The 21,133-nt window shown below is 40.7% G+C and overlaps 2 protein-coding genes across 2 annotated transcripts; one reads left to right on the top strand and one right to left on the bottom strand.

Annotated features, from left to right (window-relative positions):
- Positions 1-395: 395 nt before the first annotated feature.
- Positions 396-11,650, bottom strand: zfand6.L (zinc finger AN1-type containing 6 L homeolog). Its single transcript, XM_018253370.2, has 6 exons — positions 11,511-11,650; positions 6,069-6,239; positions 4,472-4,577; positions 4,303-4,388; positions 2,832-2,945; positions 396-1,518 (listed from the first exon to the last, which is right to left on the bottom strand). The coding sequence occupies exons 2-6, from the start codon at positions 6,226-6,228 to the stop codon at positions 1,370-1,372; spliced, it is 615 nt and encodes a 204-aa protein (XP_018108859.1). The 5' UTR covers positions 6,229-6,239; positions 11,511-11,650; the 3' UTR covers positions 396-1,369.
- Positions 11,651-11,906: 256 nt separating this feature from the next.
- Positions 11,907-19,359, top strand: mthfs.L (5,10-methenyltetrahydrofolate synthetase (5-formyltetrahydrofolate cyclo-ligase) L homeolog; the record flags this gene model as incomplete). Its single annotated transcript, NM_001095780.1, is given in 3 exon segments — positions 11,907-12,116; positions 17,104-17,365; positions 18,874-19,359. Coding segments are annotated over 3 exon segments (618 nt in total). The 3' UTR covers positions 19,116-19,359.
- Positions 19,360-21,133: the final 1,774 nt, after the last annotated feature.

Here is a 21,133-nt window from a genome sequence, read left to right as displayed (position 1 = left end):
GGCATAGACCCCATCTAAAAAAAAATGCTTTGTAAGGCTATAAATGTGTGGTTATTGCTACTTTTGATTACTCATCTTCTCTATTCGGGTCCTGTCCTATTCCAGTCTCTTTTCAAAGCAGTGCATGGTTGCTAGGGTATTTTGGACCATAGTGGCACGATTGCTGACTGGAGAGCTACAGAATAAAAAGCTAAACTCAAAGAATTAAAACAAACTGCCAATTTTCTCAGACTATAACGGTCAACATCATAAAAGTTAACTCACAGGTGAACACCCCGTTTAACAAAATAAAATGCAACATAAAGAGGTCACCCTTAAAAATTGGGGGGGGGGGAAGGCAACTATTACACACTTAAGCTTTGCAGTAAAAAAACAGCTTGCAGCAGAACAGAGCATTACTCTAGATTTTTAACTTTTATTTAATAAGATTGACAAACATTAAGCCTTTCCTTGGGGGACCAACATTCACACATCTGATTTCTCTACTTAAAAAAAAGTCAGTTGTCAACATTCTCAGGCTGGAGAAAAAAGGGAAAAGTGTGGAAGATAGATGCTCAGTTTCCTGTATACAGACCAATCTCCCAGCCTAGAGATGAACAAACTGATCTCAAGCTGACTGCAGACTCAACCAAATCAGGGCTAAATAGCACCTATTAAATGAACAAAGAAATGCACCACCTGATGGGGAACAATCAGGTTATATTGTTTTAATGCATCACAGTTTATATAGTAAGAGTTTCTTTAATCATCCAAACAATCACACAATATGTTGTAGAGCAGAAAGTTCATAGAGCTAAGCTCTCCGAGGAGACCGTTTCTCTAGAACTCACAAGCATACATAATTAAATTGGTCCAATAAAATATCGATCCATTTACTTTAGGATAAATACAATGGGTTAAGGAGTTATTGGCTTAATTTTTTGGGCACCAGAGAACCTTGCAGTGTGTTGTGTTTTGTAATGCAAGGGTAACTGTCCTCTGAAGAATAAACCTACATGTAACTGCTCGTCGGTTGAAAACACAAAATATGCCAAATAGTATCGTGAACTCCTGTTTTTAAATCCTCTGTGTCTCTAAAAAATAATCTAACCGGTCTGAAAAGGATGAAAAACTTGTAGAAGATTTTACTCAAGTCTGTTTTGTATCCTTTTTTTCCCCACTCAGAAGATTCAGGAAAAAGATGAAATAATATAGGAAAAATTCAAACTAAAACTGAAAAAAATTAAAGCCGGCACAACTGTATCCCTCGAATCAGAGTCAAAAAGACACAAGGTGGTTTGAAAGATTTTTTTTTTCCATTTTCCCACCAAGGCCCATCTCCCGCAGCACAAAGCAGGTTTCATCAGGGACACAGATCTTTCAGCCCCTCTTATATTTTTTGAATCTTTTCTCCGACCACAACAGGATTTTCTTTCCTGATCTTCTCAGCTGCATCCGCTTTGTAGTCATAAGAGCAACTGTGCACATCAGAGTAACGATGAGTCCCGCAGAATACATTTCCACATCGACATTCAAACCCTGGCAATGAAACAAACAATAAAAGAAAACAAATTCATTAGAAATTAGTCATTCTGGATGCACCTTCACTCTCAGGGCTGGGAGTTTTGTGTAACGGTATGGCACACCCAGGGCCGCCATCCGAAATTATGGGGCCCGTACAACATAATTATCTATATCTTTTTATATACAGTTACATCTATATGTATATATTTACAAACAGATAGGAAAGAGATAGGTGCTCAGTAATGCCGATTAGTGATTATGACAGATACATGGAATGGGTGAACTAGATTATTCTTGGATAGTTTTTCATAAAATACATAAACATTTTATAAAACTGAAATAATGAATAACTAGACCAACGTTTTTATTGAGTATATGTGATCAATTATGATGTGATAACAGTATTCTATATTTGGTCCTGACATATATGCACCCCATCAAGTACTATGAGAAATTAACTGTAATGCCCCGTTTGTGAATGGCCCTGTTTGTAAGACATGTTTGGTTTGCAACAAATAAAGAATCATACTGTAAAATGCTAAATGGGACCGAGGTAATGTCAATGAGAGGGAAATGGACAGAGGATGAAAGGATTGGGAAGTGAGAGAGAGTGGGGGCATGTGGTCAGAGGACAGAAAGAGAGAGGAGTCTTTAGGTTAAAGGATACATAGTAAGAGACAAAGTGTTTAGAGAACAAAAAGTCCTTAATCAGTCTGGTGTAATTCAATATCAGTGTGGGCTGGGCAAGTAGAGCTGGACCAATCACAATTGGGAGTGGGCTGAGCCAATCAGGGCTTGGGTGGGCTGGGCCACACGGAGCTGAGACAGGCAGTGTGGGGACGATAAAGTAGAAGCTCCTGGTTTTATGTCCTATCCTGTTGCGGCCCGGCGCTGTACACTAACATCTGGGAGGGGGGGGGCAGTTAATCCGAGTAAGTGCATCTAGGCCGGGCCCTCCTTAAGGCCCAAAACTACAGGGCCCGGGACGATTGTCCCCCTGATGGTGGTCCTGAGCACACCACAACAGTAAACTACTGTAAAAAATGAGTGCAGTCATTATGAGAAAACTAAGTCCAGCATATGATGGACAAACGGAAGACAGAACATGGAAATTTTTTCCTTTGTGTTCCTGTTCAAAAAAACAACTCCACATGCTTTGTATCATATTCCTTATGACAGCTGCAGTTTATTCTACAGGACATAAGCCCAGTGCTACCGTGCTGCTGATCTGACACTGAAGTTTGAAATAACTATAAAAAGAGGTAGTCAGGGCTAGGCAACAGAGGACATGCACTTCATGTAGAGATCTAATGTTGCATGTTACAAACCAGTGAGTCCAATCTTTTTGCGGCACATAAAGCAACGGTTCTTTTTCAGCTTGGCTTTTTCAGGAGAGCGATCAAGTTCCTCGGATGAGTTCTGTGCACTGTCTGATGTGGCAGCTGAGAAAAGGTTAAAGGAGAGAAAGAAAATCACTCTTGGGGTCCTATAGATCAAAATCACAGACACAAAAAAAAAGTTTTTTTTCTCTTAAAAACCATGTGTGATCAAGTTTCAGACAGATCAATATGAAGTGGAGTCTACGACATTCAATCATTATACTAATATTTCACATCCGCTGACTTTTGCTGGACTTCAGTTCTACAATTCAGACTGCTGCAAGCTAAATCAGACAGTACAAATCACATTGGCAGTAATTGCACATACAATTTAAGTTTTTCTGTACTGATTGATGCCATCACATCTAATGGACAATGACAGAATAAATGAAACAAGATTACTAATAGCAGCCTGAAAAGGTCCAAAATTGCTACTGTTCTAAAGATTTTTTGGTTCAGTTCTGGCCATGTTCCAACTTGTCAGAATGGTCCCTCTTCACAGAGTTGACAGCCTACAGTATAGGTCCGTGCCTGAGCCTGCAACCAATAAATGCTTGCTCCCAACCAAACAAGCGATATACGGAGCAGCATCTCACTGGAGAGCTATACTTTTAGCAGTGATTGCTATTCAGTCTGGGATGAGTAACCTCACCATATAATTCTTCAGTCAATTTTCTTTATGAGCATAGGAAACTCCCTAATATTTTTCCTTTTTCTGCAACTATTACACTGATTAAAGGGGTGGTTTGCCTTTAATTTAACTTGTATATTATAGAATTATATTATAGAATGGCTAATTCTAAGAAACTTTTCAATTGACCTTCATTTCTTTTTTATAGTTTCTGAATTATGTGTATTTATATTTATCACTGACCCCATCTAAAAAAAACAAATGCTCTGTAAGGCTGCAAATGTATTGTTGTTACTACTTTGTATTAATCATCTTTCTATTCAGCCCCTCTCCTATTCTTATTCCAGTCTTGGAATCAGTGCATGGTTGCTAGGGTAATTTGGAGCCAAGCAACCAGATTGCTAAAATTGCAAACTGGAGAGCTGCTGAATAAAAAACAAATGCAAAACAAAGTCAAATATTAAAACCAATAGGCAATTATCTCGGAATATCACTCTCTGCACCATACTAAATGTTAAATTAAAAGCTCAACAACCCCTTTTTACGAGCACACGCCAGTACATTATTAGTCTATGTTTGCTACAAATATGCTAGTCTCTCTGTTCCTTTAAGCAGCCCTATACAGGAAAGCTGTAGTTCATCATCTATTCTACATGGCTTCCAGTTGGTTGTCACAATATGGATGAAAATGGTTTTATTTGTTCAGGCTAGCACATCTTTAATTAAATCTGATATTTCAAGTGAGGTATCAACACACTAGCACATCCCATAATCACTATCAGTTCTCACCTGGTATTTCTTTTGTATCTGTAGTTCTGCTCTCTGCATTTTCAGCTTGTGAAGAGGACGACCCAGTTTCCAAGAGTGGCAACGAGCTAAGCAGACATATGGATGCAAAATTAAGATGGGAAATTTGACAAAGCTGCTACATAATTGTAAAAGCCATAGAAGTACCTACCTGGCCTGTGTAGTCTGTGGAACCACAGGCTCCGCTACGTCACTCGACTGTGAGCTCTCTGCATTCTGTGGGGTTGACACCTCCACTCCACTTCCTACTGAGACAACTGAAACAAATACATGCATTTACACAATAATACAAAGTGTCCCCTATTACAGAAGCAGTCTCATGTCTGACCCAGTACAACCACTTCAGGGAATGGATGACATCAATATTCTAGAAAGGTCCTCAAAGCACGTTGTTGTAATGTAGCAGCCATATTCTCTCCTTTAAATAGTATAGACCTGTTAATGCAGATTAAAGGGGTTGTTCACCTTTAAATGAACTTGTAGTATGATGTAGAGAGTGATATTCTGAGACAATTTGCAATTGGTTTCCATTTTGTATTATTTGTGGTTTTTGAGTTATTTAGTGTTTTATTCAGCAGCTTGCAGTTTCCGCAATCTGGTTGCTAGGGCCCAAATTACCCTACCAATCATGCAAGAATATGAGTAAGAGACTAGAATCTGAATAGGAGAGGGCATGACTAGAAAGAGGAGTAGGGATGCACCGAATCCAGGATTTGGTTCAGTATTCGGCCAGGATTGAGGCTTTTTTAGCAGGATTCGGATTCTGCCGAATCCTTCTGCCTGGCCGAACCGAAATCGGAATATTAATTTGCATATGCAAATTAGGGACGGGGAGGGAAATTGCATGACTTTTTGACACAAAACAAGGAAGTAAAACATGTTTTCCCCTTCCCACACCTAATTGCATATGCCAATTAGGATTCGGTTTAGTATTCGGCCGAATCTTTCGTGAAGGATTTGGGGGTTCGGCCGAATACAAAATAGTGGATTCGGTGCAACCCTAATAAAAAGTAGTAATAACAATACATTTGTAGCCTTACTGAGCATTTGTTTTTAGATGGGGTCTGCGATTCCCATTTGAAACTGGAAAGAGTCAAATAATTCAAAAGAATTATAAAAAAGAAAAAACGAAAGCCAATTGAAAAGTTGTTTAGAATTAGCCATTCTATAACATACTAAAAGTTAAGTTAAAGGTGAACCTCCCCTTTAATCTCTCAGTGCTAAAATCAGTAGCCCCTAAAAGTGGCCTACAGCTTGCCACATCAGGTAGCAGTCGCCACATGAGCAGATTTGGTCCTGATCTGGAAAACTAAATGCAGGCTGATCCAAATGTTGGCCCTTGGGCCAAAGATGAGCTAATACAGTGGGATTTATGGTGACAAAGGATACGAGGATAGCATTACCACACCAAAGCGCTCCTCGTCTGACAGGATTTTCAAAGCTGCACTGTTTGAAGGCACAGTTTTAGCAGATTTCATTTGACTTGTAGAAGAGGTACCAGTGTCAGCATTCCAACTTATAAAAGGCTGGATTCTTCTAAAAGCCTTACTTAGCAGTAATAAATCCTAAATTGCAAAAGGTCTTCTCTTTATAACCAATTGTGAGAAAGACTGTAAAACAGTATGCAGAGCAACAGGCTAGTACCAGCCAGAGCTTTATGCTTCAGATAATAGAGTGCCATAGATATATCACTGGGAGGACAAGACTCACAAAAAAATCCTACAACATAAAATGCAGAAAGACTTTACCTGGAGGACTACTTCTCCCGCCGCTGTTGTTTTGCCTCTGTAGATGCTCTTTATAGCACACAGAACAGAGGCCATTAGTTCGAGGATTACCATAGAAGCCACAACCTGTAGAGCATAGCAGCGGTGCCTGGCTGTGTTTTGTCTCCTGCGCCATAATCATCCACCATGCAACTGTAAACAAAAAACAGATTCACTTATCACTTTAGTGAAAAAGACACATCAAAACAACGACTGAATGTAATAGGTATATATATTACATAGAGCTAGGTGTAGGTCAGTGGTCCTCAACCAGTGGCTTATGAGTAACATGTTGCTCACCAACCCCTTGGATGTTGCTCCCAGTGGTCTCAAAGCAGGTGCTTATTTTTGAATTCCAGGCTTGGAGGCAAGTTTGGGTTTCATAAAAAAAAACAGGTGTACTGCCAAACAGAGACACCTATAGGCTACCAGTCCACATAGGGGCTACCAAACAGCCAATCACAGCCCTTATTAACATCCCCATGGACTTTCTCATGCTCATGTTGCTCTCCAACTTTTTACACTAAATGTGGCTCACGAGTAAAAAAGGTTGGTGACCCCTGGTATAGGTGCTAGCTGCATACACAATACTAGGGTTTCAGTCGACTCCTGAAATATTGGGTGGTAACAATGTTGTGCCTGAACTATCTATCACTCCTTACAAACAACCCCCCTTGCAAATCTGTAGACTTCACAATTACAAACATTTAGCAGCAAGGCAGTGGATTATACGGTGCCTTGAAGGACTTCTCATTTAGATGTGGGCAAGCTTCTCTTTATTTAGAGAGTGGTAGTAGAGATATCGGCAACTTGGCACATTGGCTAAACATGCTGTAACATTTGTGGAGTGCTGGGGCAGACCAGGAGAGTTCCAATGACAGTTGTGCTGCTGCAATGTTCTCAATGTATGATTACTCACTTGCTTGGCAACTCGTAAAAAATAAAAATAAGAAAATCTCTACCAGAAATGTCTAACAAGCAGCTACCAGAGAGTCTAATGTAGCAGTCGGACAATAATGCATGCTGCAGCTGTTGGTTTGCTGATCAAGGGGGTTTTGATAAAATGGAGTCTACGGCATTTCCATAATTCGGAGCTTTCTGGATAATGGGTTTCTGGATAACAGGTCCCAAACCTGTAATCTTAAATATATATATAATTATCTGTAGAAATTGAAGGGAGTTGGACATATCAATCTTAACGCATATTTACCATGTCAATCTGTGACATGCTGTATGAAGAATTAAAAGATTAATGATAGTCATGAACAATAACAGTTAACTCTTAATGTGCAAAGGGCATAGCAACAGGTTTAAAAAAATAAGAGCGGATATGATTCATCTTATTTTGGTGATGCATATTCAGCACTGAAGTACTTATTTATGACACATAAAGGCTAAAAGTTTAATCACATAGGATGCATACATCACTTATCTGTGTATATTGCAACAGCCCTAATTGTTTTCATTCCCAACCATTCCTCTCTGCCACCTTGAATTCTGATACAAACAAGTAACGTTATTATGAAATACACACAACCCTATACAATCACATTCTATTTATGGGTTTTATCCACAAAGCAATATACAATGTGTGTGTTGCAGCAGTGCTGTCCAACTTCTTTGGATTTTTCTGGTCTCCGTGATGGAAGGCTGATAATGGAAGCCAGCGTTGACCATGCACCTTTTTAAACCGCACCCATGTTGCCACAACAATTTTTAAGACCATGTACCCATTAATTCTGGTAGCACACCCAAAAAACAAATAGTTGGTGCTCAATGCAGGGATATCACTCATATGTGGGAAGGCAGAGTATGGCATATACAGGAAGCATATGGAAGGCAGAATACAGCAGGGGACAGGGAAACCTATCAGGACCAATTTAAAGGAACAGTTCAGTGTAAATATAAAAACTGAGTAAATAGATAGGTGGTGCAAAATGAAACATATTTCTAATATTGCTAGTTAGCCAAAAATGTAATGTATAAAGGCTGGAGTGAACAGATGTCTAATATAATAGCCAAAACACTACTTCCTGCTTTTCAGTTCTCTAACTCTAAGTTAGTCAGCGAACAGTGAAAAGTAGAGTTCTGGCTATTATGTTTAGGGAGTAGAGTTCTTTAGGGGTGCACCAAATCTACTATTTTAGATTCGGCAGAACCCCCGAATCCTTTGTGAAAGATTCAGCCGAATACCGAACCTGAACCCTAATTTGCATATGCAAATTAGAGGTGGGAAGGGGAAAACATTTACTTCCTTGTTTTGTGATAAAAAGTCATGCGATTTCCCCCCACCCCAAATTTGAATATGCAAATTAGGATTTGGCCGAATCCAAATCCTGCTGATAAAGGCCGAATCCCGAACCGAATCCTGGATTCGGTGCATCCCTAACTATGTTAGACACCCAGTCATTCAAGCCTTTATACATTAAATTTTTTGGTATTAGAAAAACCTTTATTTTGCACAACCTATCTATTTACCCAGTGTTTATTTTTATACTGAACTGAATAGTTTAAGATGAACAGTTCATACTGTGCTACATACAGTGACACAATGCTGGTGCTCCAGCAGCAGTTTGTATGAGCTGTGAATAATGTGGGCACTTTCAGTCTAGGTCGGAGGTGTGAACAGTACAGGGATATAGGGGTGAGAACAATAGAAGTGTTACAGATATGAACAATGAAGGATTTTACTGCCCGAGGGGTAAACAATGGAGGGACCAGTTAATGTCAGTACTGATACCTTTTAAAGTTTCTTTCATGTGGGGGCCACACAAGGGGGGGGTCACGGCCGTCAGTTGGACAGCGCTGCTTTGCATTATTAAACTGGATGGCTGTACCTGTATGGCTATTTCCTTGTGTATTTTTTACCTGTGACTCACTGTATTGCATTTATAAAGTACTTATTACATATTCACTTAGAAATACAATACTCATTCATACAGTAATGTAACAGACCCACGTTTTTAACCCCTAATACTGTGTGCATTGCTAAGGCCATATGTGCTGGTCAACAGGTTGTTTTCTTTATATACACATTTGCTGTGCAGTGCTTTTCTGTGTTTACAGGTCTCCCAATGGCTTTGGACCCACAGAAAAACCTAATGAAAACAGGTCTTGTTCAGTTTTAAAAATATTTAGGTATACGCTGCTCTGCCAAGAATGCACAGAACCACAACAACTGTTTTTACACCATAGCCGCTATGTGTATGGTGTATTGAGATTAAGATTTGATTTTGATTAACATTTGCCATTTTAGCTTTTACAAGTTTACTTGTTAAACACCATCGTCTAAAAAAATCATTCCGACCAAGCCTAATAGCATTGGGAAAGCCAGTAAAATGGTTATTGCTTTACAGTGAAAAGGTAACAGAGCAGTTACAATAATATACCAAGTCTTTTACATCCAAGTGAAGTGCTAACTACTTGCTAGTGTTAGATTCCAACGTGCTGAGCAAGCAACTGGTCACTAGAAAACATCACAGAGGAAGAGAGCTAGTTGCTTCCTCTCACACAGCAACAGCTGGGGATCTGCATTTATATATGCAACGTCCACAGTAAATTGAAGGAGACATCCCAGGGAGCAACAAAACTACAGCGGATTTTGCCCATAGCCTGCAACACTTGATCATTACTCACATCAGTCTCTGCTCCAATTACGTTTATAATCTAAGTACCTATCACATTAACACACAACTATTTGTAAGGCAATCCACCCACCACAGACACTGATTAGAATTGCTAATCTTAGACAGCAGACCAGAACTGCTCATTGTGAAATTCACACCGGCCTGGCACACTATCTTAGTGGGTCCCCCCACCACCATGTTCTTTCTTCCCCTGGCATCATTGTCGCTGCCATGGGCAAACGCTCATGAGCAGAAGAGCAAAAATTCCGTTTTTCACACGTACGTTCTGTTTCTCCTCGACTGTGCGACATACAGTAGGCACAAGATTTCCCCTGGAAGAGTTAAGAATATGGCTGCACAGTGCTCACTGGACCTCTGCATTTTTCAGTGTAGAAAAGTGCCAGCTTGGGTTCTGAGGTTAGCAATCGCTGTGGGGTGTGTAACAAATTGCCACCCCCAGGAATTATAATTTTCTTTTGTTAACCTGCCAGTATGTTTTGATGTCTGGGAGGAAACCAGAGCACACAGAGGAAACCCATGCAAGCACAGAGATAACGTATAAATGCTTTACAGACAGTGCCCTGGCTACAATCAAAGCCAGAGCAGCAAAGTTACCCACTAAACCAAGGAAAGAAAGCTGAAGTAAGATCTTTTGGGCAGGGTCCTCTTTATCTCTAGTATCAATAGTTGTTAGGGTTTCCACCTTTTCTGGAAAAAAATACCGGCCTGCCTATATATTTATCTTTTTTCCCTATTAATAACATCGGGATCAACCATCATTTTTACCGGCCAGGCCAGTAAAATACCGGCCAGGTGGCAACCCTAGTAGTTGTTTTCTGTATGTTCAATGTATAAACCCATTTGTTGCACAGGGAAGTGGACTATGTTGGTACTTTATAAATGTGTTATAATAACGTATAATTTCACTTTAGCCTCTAAAATGTATGGATAAAAGGTTATGCTGTACAGATAGCCCTGTCACATATTTGTATGGAGTAGAATAGCTATAAGACATTGGACCACACAGCAAAATCATTTTAGGGCCAAATGTATCCAAACTTTGGAAATAAGATGAATTTGTATGAATAGGTGTCGATATTGCTTATTGCTCAATTTTAATCCGAGACCTGCAATCCCCCAGTAGCCCCATGGTCTGATACAAATAAGAGTTTCCACCTGGCCAGTATTTTACAGGCCTGGCCAGTAAAAAATCTGCTTGGTGACAATGTTATTAATAGGGAGTAACCATAAAAATTATAGGATGGCTGGATACAAACAGGGTATACTTTTATTTGTACCAGTGTTTGTGGGAGCTGACATACTGCTCAGTATAGCAACAACAAAACACATAGAAGATCATGAAAAAAAAACGATGGTTGTTTAAATAAGAATGAATAAACGTCTGCCTTTATATGAGGTCTATCAGCTTCACACATGCCTGCCACACATATTCCTGTATTATATCAGAATAGGTCAAATGTAAATGTTATTTTAAATACCCAGGTGCAATGTCCCTCGACTAAATGGAAGTAGGAAGAGCAGGGGGAGCCAGCAGCCTCTACACTCAGCAATGCCAATGGTGCCAATCCCCTGCCCTTGTTGTTACTGATGCCTCACAACTCGAATCCAAGTAACACACTGACTGACTGACTGACTGACTGACGAAGGGCCCAGGTTGGACCTCATAAAGAGCAGGGCCCTTCAGCTGCGGCTTTATAGCTGTTAAACTCCATTTCTGTCCGACAGTTCCCCAGGCCAAGGACAGGGAGGGGTTATGGAAGCAGCGCCTGTTACTCACCGGTAACCGTAGCAGATGCCTCTCTAGTCTCTTTCCGTCCTGTGCCTTTGCTTTTACTGCTCTTCTAGGCTGTCTGTTCCGCTTCGGCTGCCCCGCTCTTGTCACTTAAGGCCCGATACCTGCCGGTGTCAATCACCACTTCCTTCTTTTTTACTTACTTCCGGTTTCTCGATCTATCTTCCGCTACCGTGAAGTTTTTTTTCTATTTTTTCCCTTCCCCTGCTCAAAACAGCTTCCTGTTCCGCCCACCTAAATAGCTCCTAGTCATTGGCCGCGAACTGGCGATGACATCACGCCTGTAGTTACGTTGAGGTGACGTAACGCACGAACTCCCGCCCACTAGTTTGTTTTTGTGTGAAGAGGGGGGAGGTGTATCCGGCTACAGTCCCTAGTAGCGGCGCTCGGCAAACTGCACGCGAGACAGGCACATAACTTCACACGTTCACTCTACATTTGTGGGTGGAGTCGGGGTTAGCACGTGACCTATGTGCAATGATGGCATCGGTGCTGGCTGCTAAGAAAGCTCTAAGGGACCAATTGAAGCAGCGACTTATTGCTTTGCATGATTTCGAAAAGTTGAGGCAGTCCCAGGCTGTGACCAGGAAGGTGCGTGCGCAATTGCTAGCGATTATTGCAAGACTGTTTGGCATCTTTGGTAGTGACACATGAGCTGCAGTTATTCCTGTACAGCCTGTCACTTGCTATTGCTACACAGCTATGTCCAAATCACATGTACAATCTGTACTTGCACTGTATTACACGTTTTACCGGTAGGGGGCGCTTTAAATGAGGTGGTTCACTTTTAAATTAAGTTTTAATATGGTATGGAATGGTTAATTTTAAACAACTTTTCAATTGGCCTTCGTTATCGATTTCTATAGGATTTTAATTAGTTGCCTTTTTCTTCTGACTTTCCAGGTTTCAGGTGGGGGTCACTGACCCCATCTAAGAGACAAATTCTCTGTAAAGCCAAAAATGTATCATTTTCTACTTTGTAATACTCCTTTCTATTCAGGTCCTCTTCTATTCATATTCCAGTCTCTTATTCAAATCAGCGCATGGTTGCTTGGGTAATTTGGACCCTAGCAACATATTGCTAAATTTGCAAACTGTAGAGCTGCTGAATAAAAAAACAAAATAATTCAAAAACCGCAAACAATAAAACCAACAGCAAATTGCCGCAGAATATCACTCTCTACATCATACTAAACATTTAGGGGCCGATTCATGAAGCTCGAATGAAGGATTCAAATTAAAAAAACTTCGAATTTCGAAGTGTTTTTTGGGCTACTTCGACCATCGAATGGGCTACTTCGACCTTCGACTACGAATCGAACGATTCGAACTAAAAATCGTTCGACCATTCGATAGTCGAAGTACTGTCTCTTTAAAAAAAAACCTTCGACCCCCTACTTCGGCAGCTAAAAGCTACCGAAGTCAATGATATTCCTTTGATCGTTGTATTAAAATCCTTCGAATCGTTCGATTCGAAGGATTTAATCGTTCGATCGAAGGAATAATCCTTCGATCGTACGATCGTAGGATTTGCGCTAAATCCTTCGACTTCGATATTCGAAGTCAAAGGATTTTAGTTCCTAGACGAATATCGAGGGTTAATTAACCCTCGATATTCGACCCTTCATACATCTGCCCCTAACTCACAGGTGAATAACCCCTTTAAATACCTATCATGCATATTATGCAGTAAGTACAGTCACAGTATAGCAACCACAGTATAGCAGCCAATCAGATGTTTGTTTTCAGTATTCTATCAGCCTACTAGGTCATACTAAAAAGTAAATTAAAGGTGAACAACCCCTTTAAGAAGGGACCTAACCATAGTCCTGACAGCACCATTCACTTGGGAGGGGTATTTGTTAATTAGAACAAGTCCTGCCCCCCCCCTGCATACTTTACCACTTCTTAAAAAAATAAAAAGTAGGGACTAGCATCAGGTTATTTCCCTGTGTGCTCCTGCCTAGCCAACTTCACTTGTTTTCAAGGGATCCCTTACAGCTGCCCAAGACTGTTCACTTGTGCCGTTATATAGTAAAATTGACTTGTACTGGACAGCATCAAGGGATCCACGGGAAAGCTGAAAATGTGGGTGTTTAGAGGGATAGGACCCTGGAACAGTGGCCTGGGGTAAAACAACTAACAAATTAGCAATCCATGGAACATACCCGTTTCCTTCTTATTTTTTACTATAAACATACCAAGGATGTTCAAGATGGACCTCCAGCTGCTGCTGTTCACTGGGTGCTGATTGGGTGCCCTTGCTGTACATGCAAATAATTAGACCAATATTTTTTTTGAGAGAGAATTTGATAGTTGCTGTTCTACTCAGATTACAAATGACTTGCCAATGCTTATTTATTGGTGTATTCTATACACTGTAAATAGTAACATGAAATAAGGGCTAAAAATTCCCAGAATGAATTATCTCCCTAATGTCAATGGATTAGTTCATATCTGTGCAACAGGTGGAGGGCCTCAGGTTGCGCATCCTTTACCATCATAGGTTTCATTCCTGTGATTAGGGCCCCAGTTGCTTCTTGGCCTTTTTGGCTAATATCAAGTGTAGTACCTTCTTAGTACACAATCTGGCTTTTTTCCCCCTTTTGAAATATATTGAATGTCGTATCTAGATGCCAGAACAAACGACACCATCCGACTTTATCTAATATGACTTTACATTCTAGCCTTGGGTGATCTGATTTCTTAGGATCCTACAAATGTTGTGGTGTTGGATAGTAAGATCAGATAAAATCTGATCAAAATCACCAGGGTAGTTTTATCAGCCACTGCCAAGCATGCTGGTCCTCTCTTATTGGCCCCCACTGTGCTGCTGATGTTCTCTAGAAACCAGATAAAAAAATCTATTCTGATTTTTACCTGGGACTTCCAGTAACTGTAGATGACCTGAGCACAGTAGCATATAAACTCTGGTTTTCATATAGTTGTTTTTTTTTTTATTAATAATAATCATGCACTGTAACAAAAACATATTTATACAGAAAAAGTCTGGAGAGGCAAACATTTTGCTATGTCATTAAAAGAGGAAGAAATATTTTGAAAATAAATGTTAGAAATAGCTGAAATTTGCTTGAACTTGTTTATTTTAAATCCAGTTATATTAATATCCACATAATCTTGGAGTCCTATCTGAGACAATCGAAAGTGTTTCAACAGCAATGCTCCATTTTCCATTGCTTGCAATCTACTATGTGGACCATAGGTGGCAGTGCGATACCTTACAGTGCAGCCTGTTATTTGGCTGCTAGCCTGCAAATGAGAACTCCCCAAAGGCCCCTTCGTATACCCAGCTAATTGATGGACATTTTCACCAGTAAAGTTTTCCCATTCAATAAAACCTAGGCCACTGCAGACATTCTAACCAATTATGCTGTACACCGACATTTTGCCAGCAATATATACCCAACTACCATTATAAGACCCTGCACAAGTACACTGGGCTCCAGGACCATTTTAAATATTGCTTTTAAATCCCACAGCTGTGATAGAACCCAGTTCAGTAGCACTGCTTGCAACCCTCCTCTGTAGCTTCTCTGCCAAGGCATAAACTATGAGGACACTCATGAGAAAACTAGGTGGGAAGAGAACAAACATTGAAGTATGTGCCTTAGAGAAAGAAAAAGAGGCCCCCAAAGTAGAGAAACAAGTGAAGGGGAGGGGGTTAAAAAAACAGAATGGTAAAATAAAGATCAAGACCATGGCTGTCCAACTGGCGGCCCGTGACCCCCCTGTGTGGACCCCCCACATGAAAGTCTGCCTGCTGTGTCTGCTTACCATGCGTAAACTTTAAAAGATATCAGTATTGAGATTAACTGGCCCCTGCATTGTTTAAACCAAATTCACTAATCCCCTGTATTGTTCATACCTTTAACACCTTTATTGTTCACACCCCTAAAGCCCTGTACTGTTCACATCTGAGACCCAGACTTTTCACTCTTACAAACTGCTGAAGGGGCACCTGCACTGTCACTGTATGTATTATATCTTAGAGTGGTCCTGATAGGTTTCCCTGTCTCCTCAGTTCTACCTGCCCTATGTTCCCTGTGTGTGCCATACTCTGCCTGCTCTATGCTTCCTGTGTGTGCCATACTCTACCTGCCCTATGCTCCCTGTATGTGCCATACTCTGCCTGCCCTATGCTCCCTGTATGTGCCATACTCTGCCTGCCCTAAGCTCCCTGGGTTTGCCATACTCTGCCTGCCCTATGCTCCATTGGTGTACCATACTATGCCTGCCCTATTCTCCTTGTGTGTGCCCTGCTCTGCCTGTGGAACATAAGCCTGGTATTTGTTTTGGGGGTTTGTTAGCATCTGAAAATGATTGTTAGGGCCCCTTAAGGTGTTTAATCATGTGCTGGGGGGTTGCTGTGTTATCCACAGAGGAGGAGGAGACATATGGATTTATGGGTAGGTCTTAATATGACTTGACTTTTTTCACACATGAGTGGTAAGTGATATCCTTGAAGTGAGCATTTGGTTTTTTTTGGTGTGCTACCACCTTTAATGTGCACATGGTCTTGTGGTAACATGGGTGTGGTTTAAAGTGGGTGTGGTTTAAAAACAGGGAGTGGTCAACACTGGCTTCCAATATCGGCCCTCCACCATGTAGGGCTGAAAAATTCCGGCCCTCGGTACCACAGAAGTTTGGCAGCACTGATCTAGACAATTAATGTGACACAGCCAAAGATGGTCACGACCTTGCTGCAGTTAGAAAGAATTTACTTTTATTTTTAGAGGGCTACCGATGCATTGTGGGGAGTTCTCCAAATGTGGATAGAAGCCTGTGGCCACCACAAAATTATTGACCGGCCTTGCTGGGCAATGCAAGTAAGCTTTTTTTTTTAAGAGGATTTTTGTTCTCTCGATCTAGGATATTTACTCGGGCAAATGACTTGCCATCTGGTACCCAGTGCTACTCTGGGTATACTCAAGCTTTACATGTGTGCAAGAGACCCCTAAGGTGGCCATGAACATAACAATTGCAATCTCTCCTGAGACAATCAGTTGGACCTGAAGTCTACTTCTATCTTCAGCAGTATCCCCTGGCCTATTGACAAGACAACAGATATATATATATATAGATAGATAGATAGATAGATATATTTATAGATAGATAGATATATTTATATATATATATATATCTTTTGCTGATATCGGTCTCCTGGTCTCTCACCATACATGCAGCGAATACCGTATGAAACTTTGTTTCGTATGATAATATCTGTGCGTGTAGGACTACCTTTTCAGAAGCCCATGTACAAATCTTCCAACTATGGCAAATACAAAGCAAGAATTTCTAGATCAAACTGGTATTGAATGCTGTAAGGCAATTACCTGGGGGCTATGTTAAACTGATAAGTCAGCATTGTGTTAGGTCTTTCCAGGGTAAACATTGAAATTCACTGACAGGGACTTTCCTTTATTCTCTGTATGTGCACAAGCTATTGACCTACACTGTCTTTCTTCATTTAACTCATACATGATCCATTTATTATTAAAAACACCCCTTCGTATGCCAATGGTTATTACATTTCTTTGCCATGTTCTGTCTCTTGCAGTTACTTTCACATAAAAGGTATCAGGAAGCTCAGCGGGTTGCTGTCTTTCTAAACATGTCAGATGAGATTCAGACTAAAGATGTCATAAATGATATTTTCCGACAAGGCAAAGCATGTTTTATTCCACGTTACCGACCACGTAGTAATCACATGGATATGGTGAGGCTCAGTTCAGTGGATGAGATCAACCAACTGCCAGTAACTACATGGAACATTCGCCAGCCAGCTGAAGGAGACTGCAGGGATGATGCTTTATCAACTGGTGAGCTGCTTCTAAATGTTTACATTTTTGATCAACTCATTATTACCCTACATACATGTGCCTGGGGATCTTCAGTAAACAGAATTTTCCATTATAAGAAATAACAACTGTAGCTACACATTAAAATTTGATCAGCACTAGTCACCCGAGTGCAAGTGTTGGTTAGGCAGTTTGTTTGACAAGGCCAAATAAACCCATAGAGATTTTTTTTTTCTCTGTAGCCTGTAGATAGAAATTTTGGTTAGGGCAGGCAGATTTCTCCTTCTCAACCATGATGGCAAGTACAGTATATGGCACGTACAGTTAATTACACAGGCTAATTAGGCAACAAACACAACACTTAGCACATAAATGCCCACCACAATTTGCAAAGCCAAAGCATCAAATCTTATATTGGTAGCATATTATCAGTCTCACTCTCCAAGAGTGTTTGAATCTCTCTCTCCGTGTCTTATTTGTTCACATGAAAGTGCCTGGTTATGTTGGAATCACTGCTGAGCCTCTTGGGGGGGGGGGGAGGCTTTTGTATGAAGTATCAATAAATCAGTTTTATCACAAATGTATGTATGGTCAGCTTCAATCACTTTTACGGAACCCAAAAGAACACTTTTCAATACAATAGCAGTTTAGGCAATACTAAAACTTCATGCTGAGCTTGTTTACAGACATTAAAGAAATAAAGCGAAATAATTACATAATTAAAAGGAGAAGGAAAGCTCCAATCCAAGGGGGTGGCAAATGATAGGCCACACAAGGATTACAATGATTTACCCAATACCCTGGGCTGTGTTCCTGTTAGCAGAATACTGCAGCGGCCTGGGGCACTTGTGAGTGATCCTCCTCCTCCTCTATTCTTAATTCAAACTCCAGCAGCCGACCAGATCAAGCCAGCGGCCATTTCACCCCTCTCTCGCATGTGTGTGCAAAGGCATGTACGTGCAGTGACGATACACATGGGGGAAGCATGCAAAGGCATGTGCGAGACAAGGGCCCAGACCAGGGTTAGCCAAAAGCAGAGGTTTGTGCCTGGTGCCCCCCAGACACATGCCTCTTTTGCCTACCTCTAGTTCTGGATGAGGCACAGCGAAGAGCTGGCTTTTTTTTTTTTTTTTTTTTGTTAAAGACTCTCTTTAAAATCTATTTTGCATACATACCCTACACAAAGAAGGAAGGAAGAGGATCACTTGTTCGCAAGTTTCCCGATCTGGTGCAGTTTTTTTTGCTAACAGGAGCACCGGCCTGGGGTATCAGGTAAGTGATTACAGTGCTTTACTATAGAGGGATTTCCTGGCCTTAATGCTTGGTTGTTACTTTGCATTGCTTGTGGTTACTGTGGTAAACCATGATTTCGACTGCAAGACAGAACAGAAGTTTATTAGTGCTAGTTAAGATTTCATTTGAGACCACATTTTCATGTCCAGGTCTGGTATAAGATGTGATATACAGTATGTACATTATAAGTGTTTGCAAGTCTAATCTGTAACCGTGTGATGCTGTCATTTTTACAGGGGGGTTGGACCTCGTGCTGGTTCCTGGCCTTGGATTTGACAAGCAAGGTCACCGTTTAGGACGAGGAAAAGGTTATTATGATACTTTCCTGGAGCGCTACATGAAGCAAATTGGTGCCAAACCATATACCATTGCCTTGGCATTTCAAGAGCAGCTTTGTGAATCCATCCCTGTAAATAATAATGACATTGAAATTGATGAGATCCTCTGTGCTGGAGACCAAGAAGTGCTTACAAATTGACTCAAAATGATTTGATTCTTAAAACTGAGAATAATCCATCCATGTTTTAATTATTATATTAAAAGACTATGCTAATTTAAAATTCGTTGCCAAAGCAGAAAAAAATGCAATTAAAATATGCAAAGAGTGAGCAGTCCCTCCCGCAAGCTCATAGATTGTTATTGCAAAGTAGCAAAACCACTTTGTTTTTTAAATTGTTACAAGTATAAAATCTTTGAAGATCAATAAATAATTTTATATATAATATAATTTTTCTACAATTGTTCTTTTTTTTTAAAGGCATCTGCAACATGAAAAATCATTAACATAGTAAGTTAGGTTGAAAAAAGACACATGTCCATCAAGCAGGGCCGGAACTAGGGGTAGGCAGAGTAGGCACATGCCTAGGGCGCAAAGTTGGAGGGGCGCCAGGCACGTACTTACTCCTACCCCTAGTCCGGTCCCTTCACTGCCGACCGCGAGTACGCGAACGCATGCGTCGATATGCGCAGAAGCGTCTATGCGCTCACACGTCTATGCGTCTTTTCGCGCATGCGCAGAAGCGCGCAACTAGCCAGCGCAGCAGCCGGGCAGGCTGCCTATGGCGCCTGCCCAGCTCTGCCATCAAGTTCAACCTTTGAACTCTATTTTAACCTGCCTATCTGCCAGTTGATCCAGAGGAAGACAAAAAAAACCCCATCTGAAGCCTCTCCAATTTGCCTCAGAGGGCGAAAAAATTCCTTCCTGACTCCAAATGGCAATCAGACTAGTCCCTGGATCATAACCCTGTATTCCCTCACTTGCTAAAAAGCCATCCAACCCCTTTTTAAAGCTATTTAATGTATCAGCCTGTACAACTGATTGAGGGAGAGAATTCCACATCTTCACATCTGTCACTTTAAAAAAACCCTTCCGAATATTTAGGAGGAAACTTTTTTTCTAATCGGAATGGGTGACCTACTGGTACTGGTAAATAAAGCATTAGAAACATTATTATATGATCCACTTATATATTTATTCATAGTTATTATATCACCCATGACCCTCTCCTCCCGTGAATCTATGACCCTTTTAATACAGCTCAAGACCTTATTTGCCCTTGATGCTGCTGACTGCGTTGCTTGCTACAGCCAAGTTTATTATCTACAAGGACTCCAAGGTCCTTTTCCATAATGGATTTGCCTAGTGCAGTCCCATTAAGGGTATAAGTGGATTGGATATTTTTACATCCCAGGTGCATGACTTTACATTTATCAAAATTGAATCTCATTTGCCACTTAGCTGCCCAGATTGCCAGTTTGTCAAGATCATGTTGCAAGGATGCCGCATCCTGGATGGAATTTATTGGGCTAGATAGTCTTGTGTCATCTGCAAACACTGATACATTACCTTCCCCTAAATCATTAATGAACAAGTTAAAAGTGGACCCAATACCAAGCCCTGAGGGACCCCACTAAGAACCTTACTCCAAGCAGAGAATGTACCATTAACAACTATCCTTTATATCCTATCCTGTAGCCAGTTTCCTATCCATGTGCAAATGACTTCATTAGGGCCAACAGACCTTAGTTTAGAAAGCAGTCGTTTGTGGGGCACGGTATCAAACGCTTTCCCAAAATCCAAATAGATCACATCTACTGCCCCCCCCCCACTGTCCAGCATCTTACTTACCTCATCATAAAATGCAATCAAATTTGTCTGACATGACCTATCCTTCATAAAGCCATGCTGATTGCTGCTCATTATGCCATTCACTAGGACAAAATTTTGAATGTGATCCCTTAACAAGCCTTGAAATAATTTGCCAACCACAGATGACAAACTTACTGGCCTATAATTGTCATGCTGAGATCATAATCCTTTTTAAATATTGTAATGACATCCGCTTTTCTCAAGTCCATAGGTACCATACAGATGAAATCGAATCTGAGAAAATCAGAAATAGTGGCTGCACTTTGACTTTAACATTCTTTTACATTCAACTAAAAAAGGCAAGGCAGTGCTGTCCAATTTCTTTGGTATTGAGGGTTAGAATTGTT

Source organism: Xenopus laevis, chromosome 3L (assembly GCF_017654675.1).
Source record: "Xenopus laevis strain J_2021 chromosome 3L, Xenopus_laevis_v10.1, whole genome shotgun sequence".
Classification (NCBI taxonomy): Eukaryota; Metazoa; Chordata; class Amphibia; order Anura; family Pipidae; genus Xenopus; species Xenopus laevis.
The sequence above is the reverse complement of the archived record's forward strand: the minus strand, read 5'-3'. Positions and strand labels throughout refer to the sequence as shown.

Bases quoted from the DNA above. Each gene is read 5' to 3' on its own strand.
- zfand6.L (XM_018253370.2), bottom strand. From the start codon at position 6,228: ATGATTATGGCGCAGGAGACAAAACACAGCCAGGCACCGCTGCTATGC. The intron at 4,578-6,068 runs GTAAAGTCTTTC...TATTTGTTTCAG, and splicing joins CGGGAGAAGTAGTCCTCCAG to TTGTCTCAGTAGGAAGTGGA. The intron at 4,389-4,471 runs GTAGGTACTTCT...ATGTCTGCTTAG, and splicing joins CCACAGACTACACAGGCCAG to CTCGTTGCCACTCTTGGAAA.